Source organism: Cryptomeria japonica, chromosome 6, assembly GCF_030272615.1.
Source record: "Cryptomeria japonica chromosome 6, Sugi_1.0, whole genome shotgun sequence".
Taxonomy (NCBI): domain Eukaryota; kingdom Viridiplantae; phylum Streptophyta; class Pinopsida; order Cupressales; family Cupressaceae; genus Cryptomeria; species Cryptomeria japonica.
The window spans coordinates 35,179,959-35,189,735 of NC_081410.1; the positions used below are offsets into that span (position 1 = coordinate 35,179,959).

Here is a 9,777-nt window from a genome sequence, read left to right on the forward strand (position 1 = left end):
GCTTAGCCATAAGACATGTACTTATATTTGCATTCAACTGAAATAAGTTACCTTTGGTCTGCATACCGGTTACCATCAATTCACCATTCTTTCCTTTGATTTTGCAGACTCCATTTTTGAATTCCAGAGTGAGTCCACCGTCATTCAGCTGGGCAACACTCAATAGATTGTGTCTGAGACCTTCCACCCAATACACATTGTCAACACTGCTATTTCCATTTAGAGAGATGGACCCTCTGCCTTTGACCATAAATGGTGCATCATTACCAAAATGAACCACATCACCATCATACTCTTCCAGGGATATAAACTTGCTCCAGTCATTAGTCATATGGTGAGAGCAACCACTGTCAATAATCCATTCATTAGAATTATCAAAGTAGGAGATAAGAGCCTTCTTGTCTGACACATCCTCTTTGTCTGCAACAAACACAATATCTTCATTTTCTTCATTTTCTGATTCCTCATCTGTGACACCTTCATCAACTGCTACAAAATAGTTTCTCCAGTTTCCTCCTTTGAATTTCTTGAACCTTTTCGGTTTGTCCTTGCTATCACCATTAGGATAGTTTATAGCGATGTGTCCTATCCGGTTACAACAAAATCATTTCAAAGGAAGATTACCTCTGTATTTTCCAGTTCCCTTAGGAAGTCTCTTGGCAAGAAGAGTTTCAAATTCCATCAGAATCTCCTCATCATCCATTTCTCTGCTCTCGCTTGGTTCACCGCTGGTGCTTGCTTCTTTTCCTTTTCTGGATGGTGCAACAGATGCTCTAAAAGCTGATTCAGTCTTCTGAACATTGCTATCAAAACTATTTAGCTCAGAGGCTATTAATTTTGCAATGATGGAGTCTAGGGATACCTTAGTCTTGTCTATTGATCTCAACTCCTGAATAGCAACAACCCTTATTGCATAGACCGGTAATAAGGATCTCAAAACTTTGCTGACAATAGTGGAGTCTTCCATTTTACTACCTCCACTCTTTATTACTCCAACAACAGTTTTGATTCGTATTCCATATTGTTGAATGGTCTCACCTTCAACCATCCGCATGTCTTCAAACTTCCCTCTAAGGATTTCTTCCTTAGCTTATTTTACATGTTCATCACCTCCATAGATATTCTCAAGAGTATCCCATACTTCTTTGGGATTGTCTTTATCCTGGACATCAATAAACTTAATGTCAGATAAGCTACTGATTAGGGCTTCCATGACTTGCCCATTCTCCTGAATCTCTCTCATTTGGTCATCGGTGAGAGTACCGGTAGTGATAACATAAACGTTCTCAAAATAGCTCCAATGTTGAGCACACATGCTTCTAATGTATATCTTCATTTTGTCCTTCCATATTTTAAAGTTATCTCTATTGAACTTTGGACCTTCCCTCTTCATCATTACAATAGGATCTTTCCCTCAAGCGGTTAAGCTTACAACACAGAGGACCTAGAGGATGCTCTGATACCAATTTATAACTCAATGATGAAAAGTTAGTACCAAACTAGTACTGAGATGGGGGGGTGAATCAGTACTGGCACAAACAAAAAAATTCTCCTGAACTGGTTTGATTGCAGACTGTAAACTACTAGCAATCCCTAACATCGGTTCGAACCAGACTACTACTAGTTAAACATAGTGCAACTGTGAAAGACATGAACCGGTCAATCTTCTTAGACTTCCACACAACCTACTTCCTCATTTCCACTTTGTCCTTATGCATAAAAATATAATCTATCATCAGAGACATAATAATTTGCTAGCATAACATGATTCACCACTTGACAAAAAATAACAAATCATCACATGAAAGAGGCATCACACATGATACACACATTTTTCACATGGAAACCCAACTGGGAAAAACCACGGTGGGGATGAATACCCACAAGCTATTTTTGAACTCTCTAGAAGTCCGCTCTATTAGGAGCCTAGTCCAGTTAAAGACCGTTACAACAGGTTCTATAAGGAACCGATCCTGTTAGGGATCACCTGGTTAAGGGTTAAACCCTGTTAGAGGTTACCTTGTTAGAGGATTTTATGAACTTAATGGCTTTGACTCACCCTGTTAAAGGATTTACAACAAGCTGGTTAAAGCTACCCGGTTAAGGGATTTTCCAACTATTGAAGTAGCTAAAGATCAATAGATATTACAATGATCTGGTAATAGCACTCAATGCCAATGTAGATCTGCTTTAGTTCCTTCCTTCTGCACACACATTAGACAGGTATGAATCCTCTTATCTGGTCTGGCAAGAATCACATATCTCTACACTTAGATACACACATAACATTTGCCAACAACCTCAACATGAAACATAACATCGACCTTATAGAACATAGATAGGTTGGAAGCATAAACCCTAAACCCTAAATACTTAGGTTAAGCAATTTGATCGGTTCAATCCTGACCATTGAACACTTTTTATTTGAATACAACGGTCTTGAATAGATCTCAAGACATTCTCCATCATTCGTTCTTCACCGCTTCATGTAGGCGATAACCCATCACACGTTCTCTACCATTTGCAAAGACTTCACACATTCCCGAGGTAGATAGGATCAATCTCCTTCATGCAAGATCCTTCACGTGCATGAGACTAACATGGAAACACAATCTGATCTCCATTACAATGCTAACTCATCACACAATGTCATCGGGCTTGGAATACTTCAACCAAAAACCCTGAAGCTAAAACTACCAATCGATAGTCCTACCACATTCCATGTATCGGTTCTCATTCCGACATACCAGTTCTGGTTCACAACATCATACCGGTTCACTTGGACAAGCATACCGCTTCACTTATTGCACATATACCGGTTTACACCACCATATCGGTTCTCTTTGCCAGTTGCTTAACTTCAATATACAGGTTCACTTCTCAGCATATTGACATCAATGACAGCATACAATATCATCATGTCATCATACTCTTGCACATATGCCAACATTTGATCCCCAACAAGGTTCCTGAGAGTCTCCTCTTTATGTAGAACATTAAGTCTGCATGTTCCATTAAATAATCTTCATATTCATTTAAAAGAACATACCTCATCTATGGTTCGTTGGGTTCCAGCTCCCTCATTTGAGTAGCTGATTTCCTTCCTGGCGTTACTGGGTTTGACCCCACATCAGCTTTGGCTCTTCCTTTGGTTTTCATAAGAGAATTTTTGGTTGTTGGTTTAGGGCCCTTTTTCCCTCCCTGCTTTCTCTCTATGACATCATTAATATGGATCTCATCATCCAATAGGGGTCTGAGCAGTAGTTTTACACATAGCATCATTTTTTTTTCTTCATATGCCCATTTAGAGCTTATATTGAGAAGAGAAGTTGTCGGTGACATCGAAAAGGTAGACTTTACACACTCAATTGGCTTCTGGGACTCAGAGGAAGAGGTTCCTACAAGGATATTGCATTTTTGGGCATCTTCAAAGTTGAGAAAAGAATCCTCACTATTCGAGTTCTTTATGACTAAGACCGAATCCTCCTCCCTATTATTCACTGGCAGGACCACATGGATTTCCCCTTCATCTAGATCTTCTTCCTTTTGCTTGTCATAGTTAGGGCTTGGCTTTTCTCCTTCATCAAATCTATTCTAGGCTCCTTGTTTATCTTCTTTCTTTGATTCCTCTTTCCATGCCTTATTATCATTATCCTTTTGTCTGAAAGGTGTCAGGAATGATAACATTCTGTATCTCTTCTTCCGCCTTCTTATTGGAATTTTTAGCTTTCCACTACATATTTCTCTCTTTTTTGGCTTTCTCCTTTTCAGCCTGCAATGGGCATTTATTAGCAATATGTCTAGCCTTTTTGTAGTGGAAACACGCAAAAGGAACACTCTCATATTCTAGTTGTTGGATCCATTTCCCAAGCCTGGAGTTAATTTGAATTGAGAGAGGCACATCCATTCCTTGAGCGACACCCACACAAATTCTTGCAAAGGTGAGTCTTCTTCTACCTGCTATTGTTGGGTCAACGGACATGAGTTCACCATAAGAGTTTTCTAGACCATTAAAGACATCTTCAACCCAAAATTCTAGGGAAATATCTGGGAGTCTTACCCACACAGGGGCCTAAGCACAGAAGGAAACATTAAGATCCAACAATGGCGACCACTTCTGAAGCACCAAAGTAGTTTTCCATATCACCCAAGGGATGCCACAAAAGTAATATATTCCTCATAGGGAAAAGTGAGGGAAAGAGCTCCTTTTGGCAAAGAAGAGATTTCAACCTATCCCTTAAGAGCCCACTTTTCTCTAGCATACCCCCTAACAATATCAATATTAGGTCTAGGACCTAGGAATTTACCGAGGAGAGTTAGGGCCATCAAAGCGATATTGTGATCAATCACAGGGTCCAACACTTCTATTGCAAATCTACCTCTCTCAAGGTCCAAAATATTTCGTACCTCAGGGAGAGAAGATTTCTCACTTGGTTTAACACCAAACAAAGGGGCCTAGGGGCGAGAAGCATCCACTCGATTGGGACCCTATCTTGGGATATCACCAGCACATGCCATTCCCCCTCCACTCGGATCCAAGGGTTTGTCACCTCCTTGTGGGTCCCCAATGATTGGATCCTTGCCATCCGCCTGAGGATCTCTAGTCTCAGGAGTATACATCCTCATAATAGAGATATCATTTTCATAAATACAATGTTATGTTGTTGAGTTGCATCCATTTTCATTAATGAGTACATGGCTAGAACAAAATAAGATTAATAGTGTTGAAACTTGAGCTTCAAATTAATCTTGAATAAGACTTATATTATTTGCATTGTCGATAATATAATAAAATTTAAATGTTAGTTTTTTAATTTATTTTTATAGGTAATGGGCTGAAGCCGATAAGGTGTACATACCCTACCCCCTTTGTGGGATCTGAACTTGTGACCTCTATTTCAAGAGCACAAGTTCTCCACCAATAGGCCAACTCAAGTTGTACATTTATTTTGATTTATACATTGACTATACTAATATAAAATGAAAGAAACCTAAATATTTGACATTTTTAATTTATCAAGAAAGAATATTATTATAAATAATTTAATTATTGCTTAATTTTTTTAACTATATATATTAATTGAGTAAATAAATGGATGAAATTTCATTAAATGTAAGGTAACTAGGAATTATGTTGTGTTGAGAGGAAAATACTAGGAATCCTCAAGAAATCATAAGTATCAAACCATATGTTGGAAATGGTAAATTCATTGTAAGAACAAATTATATGTGAATGCATGAAAAAGTCAATCATGTGGGTATCTAATATTTTAGAGAAATACTTTTTATATTAATTTACCCTACCACTTCACAATACAAGATGACTTTATGATAGCTTCATTCAAACAACAACAAAATATTAATAGTGTTGAAATTAGAGCTTTGAAATAAGATTTGAATAAGACTAAAAGTGTAATAAAATTTAATACTAATTTGATTTGTATATTGACTATTTCCACATAAATCAATAGAAAAGTAGGTATATGACATTTAAAATCTATTAAATAAAACAATTAATTATAAACAAGAGAACTATTGCCCTTTTATTTTTTAAGCTATGTATAATAATTGATTAAATAAATAGTCAGGGTGGGTTGGTTTATGTCCTCCTCACAGGGAAAGGTAAAGAAGTTGTAATTGTCATGCGTGATATGGAAATGGCAGAGAGTCGTTACAGGAAATTACGAGGTAATGCGAGAAAAACCAAACGTGTTTGCCAGGCAATATTTTAGAGAAAGAGAGGCGGCCTCACTGATATCTTTGATGATTCTCGCAAGAGAAAAAACATAGAGCTGTGCAGATCATGAGCACACGATCAAATGACGAAGGCAGTTTGTGGAGTGCAATTTCCCACTATTTGCCTGCCTATCAGTTCTCTTCCAGTAATACCGCGAATGTTCCTTCAAAACCAGCCGCCACAGTTTTGCCGGAGGATGAGCACCAATATTCTGTAAATAGCACTCCACAAAGTTGTTCCTCGGAAGAAAACGGAGGGAAAAGGAAAGGAAGAGAAAATCATTACAGGGGAGTGAGGTTCATTAAAACTCGCCGTAAATATGCTGCGGAAATCAGAAACCTAGAGAAGAAAGGTTCAAGACTTTGGCTCGGCAGCTTTGATACGGCAGAAGCAGCTGCAGCGGCATATGATCGTGCGGCTTTCCAAATGCGCGGTTCCAGAGCTATTCTCAACTTCCCTCTTAACTTTGGGTCTGGGGTTTATGTGGATTTCTATTCTCAATCTTCCTCTTCTCATGCTCCCTCAGATATACCAAATCGAAAGAGGAGAAAAAGGGTTGAAGAAGAACATCCATCAGAAGTGGGTCTGGATAATCCATAGCTATTCTATGGATGCTTCTGTTTAGCTAAAAACTGCTTTTAGATTTGATTGTGTTTCTTTTTTATCGTTGTTTTGGATTACATTCTATGATCTATCATCAAGATATAAAAAACATTATCAATCAAATTCATTTATTATCTTTATCATTATTAATAAAATAATATGATGTAATGATTATAAGGAGAGGTATGTTCACCATATGCTTACAGCAAAGAGACAATCTTATGTTTTTCATAAATAATAAGCTGATTTATTTCTCCGTTTTTAAGTAATACCTTCTGATTTTTCTAGATTTCTTTACATTTTAAGAAAAGCGCGTTGCAATAAGGACGCATTCCTTGGAGATTTAAACTGTATGTATATTAAGATATACATTTGAATTCCGTCCAAACACAAGCATTGACATAACCAGCTATGTTGTTTAAAAATTAGGGAGACACTAATCTAGAAATGATGTATAACACTACGTCTGAATGTACTTTGTAAGGCTTCGAAGAATCAACCGTAATAAACGACTGTTATGTAGAAAATACTATGGAAGAAATAAGAGAATAGTAATCTTCCTTGCCTAACACAAGAACCTTACTTTTACTATAATTCTTATGTACCAACTCTTGTAATTCTGTAAAGGTTTTTATTGGGTGATGATTTATTTTAAATATTATATAATTTTTTTAATTATTAGTTATTATGTTCGATATGGATGTCTTAACAAAGATTAGATATAGAATCTTAATAAGTCTTGGTTGAAAAAGTCATACAAACTTTTTACTATCACTTCAAGGTATAATTTAAAGAAATTTTAAATTAGAATTATGGATTCTAACTTAGCATTTGCAATTAATAGATTGCATCATTTGAATTGGTTTTATATAAATAAATATTAATTGATTTGATGGATATTGACTTGAAACTTTGAAACAAAAGATTGTATGTCATAGAAACTAGCCATAAAATAATAAATACTAATTTCTAAACTAATATTTCTCATGTTTGTTTGATCAGATGATTAATTTGTCAAGGTCAATGTCAACTCTGTATCAATAGTTTCATCTAATTTAATGTTGATATAACTAAAGACAACTCATCTTCAAGATTATGAGTTTTTTTAATATTTGTATGATTTATTGTCAAATAGGTACTATACACAAAGTCTTGTAACTCGCACCATTTCCAAATGTGCCAAATGCTATAAGATATTTCTTTAGAATAAGTTTTTATTCTCTTTTTTTTTTACTTTTGTATTTGAGCTTGATTTTGTTTTGAACCAAGGTGATAGGGATCTATTAGTGTCATGTTCAATTAGAAGGATGTTCATATGCTTAATCAATATTCCCATAAGTGTTCACATATTAGTTTTTTATAAAGAGGTTTATGTTTAATAGTTGTAAAAGGAAGAAAATATAGCATTCTTCATAATTAACAATTGCTTGCACACTGATGCTAAGTATAACCTACATCAAACATGCTTTCACGTTCAAAGGCATTTTTTATAAGACATTCATTTAAGGATTTAATCCATGAAATCACTAAAAATGATAATCAATTATCAAATTACACACAATATAACACATTGTTTGAAGGCCAAAACATTGGATTTTATTGATAGAAAAGTGTTATAGCAACAATAAAATTCTAAAATGCATTGAAAAATGAAAATACATTACAATAATGAGTTACACTTTTGGCCAAACTTGACATTTTTTCTATTGAAGTAGTGTACCATAACATATTACATTATAAGGAGCATTTTCTCCAACCAATTCAAATGCTACACTAGAGGATAAAACTCAAAAAGAATATCAACTTGATTCCCTCACATGTTTACAAAGATTTTTATAAAAATTATAAAATTATCCGGGCAACAATGTTGTTCTTGCATTTAGCTTGATCACATTCAAAAGTGCCCAGTGGAGGTACTATTAGGTTAGGATCTAACTAGATTGTTTCAAACTAGACATTTTTCTTTTGAGGATTGTTTGCATCTAGTTGGTTCCCAAATCAACAAATTGTAAAACTCTAAAAATATGCCAAGTTTTATGATTAGATTTCACAAAGGACTTGGCTAACAAACAAGACCTAATAAAAGTGATAAATTCCTTTGCACTTTAGGCTCTGCAAGATCTTGTTGGATGTATGAGGATATTGTTGTTAGTATGCTTCAAATATGTGCTTGAGAAATATCTAAGAGATGTGTTGTCATTGATGTCAACATATTTCTTTGTCTGTGATAGTAATCTAGTAGGTTCAGTGATTTGGTTTGTTCATCTTGCTTATGATCAAAGTGTGTGGGGCTGAACTCACAATAATGGTTCCCACTTTTTTACCACTTTTTACACTGAGATGAACATTCATAAAATATTCTTCAACTTTCGACAACTATAACTTTTAAACTATGAAGAATTTGAAGATGATGTAAATTAGTGATTTGTAGCATTTTGTATGTAGATTATATATATATTTTTTTTCAAATTTTTCCATCTCCCTCGAAAAGTAGTTTTTTACAACAAACTACATTTTTAAGAGTGATGCACCTCCCGAAATAAATACCATTTTTTTTATAAATGATAAAAACTCAATTCTTTGGAATTTTGGTTTGTAACATCGATATACAGAGCTTGCATTTGGTTTGATAGTGATATGTTGAATACTTTCATTTTATTCGATTTGAGGTCCGACTAATTATATTTTAGACATAGGTGTACGCTTGAAAACATAACTTGTTCTATATATATGTTAGCATCCCACTCAATTTTTCATTAATACTTCAAACTCAGAGGTCACCTTTGGTGTTTCTTTCCTTTTTTGGTCTTATATTTCATTTCTTTGAACCTAAGTCATTGAACCTTTTCATAGTGCAAGGTTCAAAGTTCCAAACGCACTTTAAGGAATTCTCTTCATGGCTTTGTTTCATGGTAAGGCAAGCGCATTGTTGCAATTTGTATTGAACTTGAACCCTTGAATCTCTTTGGTTCAAGTTTCAATGTTCAACCGGTTCTCTTGCGTTAGTCGCGACCTTGTAATGTTATTTAATGAGAAAGTGTGAATGTGTTAAGTCGGTTTTGAACTTGAACCTTGAACCATTTACAAATCGGTTCAAGGTTCAAGATTCAAAATTTCCCTTTCTGTTTGTTAAAGGTCTTTGCTTATTCCTGGTGTTGTGTTGAGCCGCAAGTTCATAATTCTTTGTTCTATCTCCTCGAATTGTCCTCAAATTGTCCTCGAATTGAAATTGAACCATTGAACTCCTTGTGAGTTTGTTCAAAGTTCAAAAGTTCATTCTAAAGTTTGGCCCTGGAGGCATTAATAATACTAAAGGTGGCGAGGCAAAAGGAATATTCTTAGCATCTTATAATTTAAAATTCTAAATTTGGAAAGAAATCATGGAAGCATTAACCGTTTGTACAGAGTTGATGTGTAATTAAGAAAGTGTCAGGTTC

The 9,777-nt window shown here is 35.2% G+C and overlaps 1 protein-coding gene across 1 annotated transcript; it reads left to right on the top strand.

The window, feature by feature from the left end:
- The first annotated feature begins 5,803 nt into the window (after positions 1–5,803).
- On the top strand, positions 5,804–6,337 carry LOC131069953 (ethylene-responsive transcription factor ERF096-like). The gene has a single exon (XM_058005499.1). The coding sequence runs from the start codon at positions 5,804–5,806 to the stop codon at positions 6,335–6,337; it is 534 nt and encodes a 177-aa protein (XP_057861482.1).
- Positions 6,338–9,777: the final 3,440 nt, after the last annotated feature.

Excerpts from the sequence above, each read along its gene's own strand:
- LOC131069953 (XM_058005499.1), top strand. The coding sequence starts at position 5,804 with ATGAGCACACGATCAAATGACGAAGGCAGTTTGTGGAGTGCAATTTCC.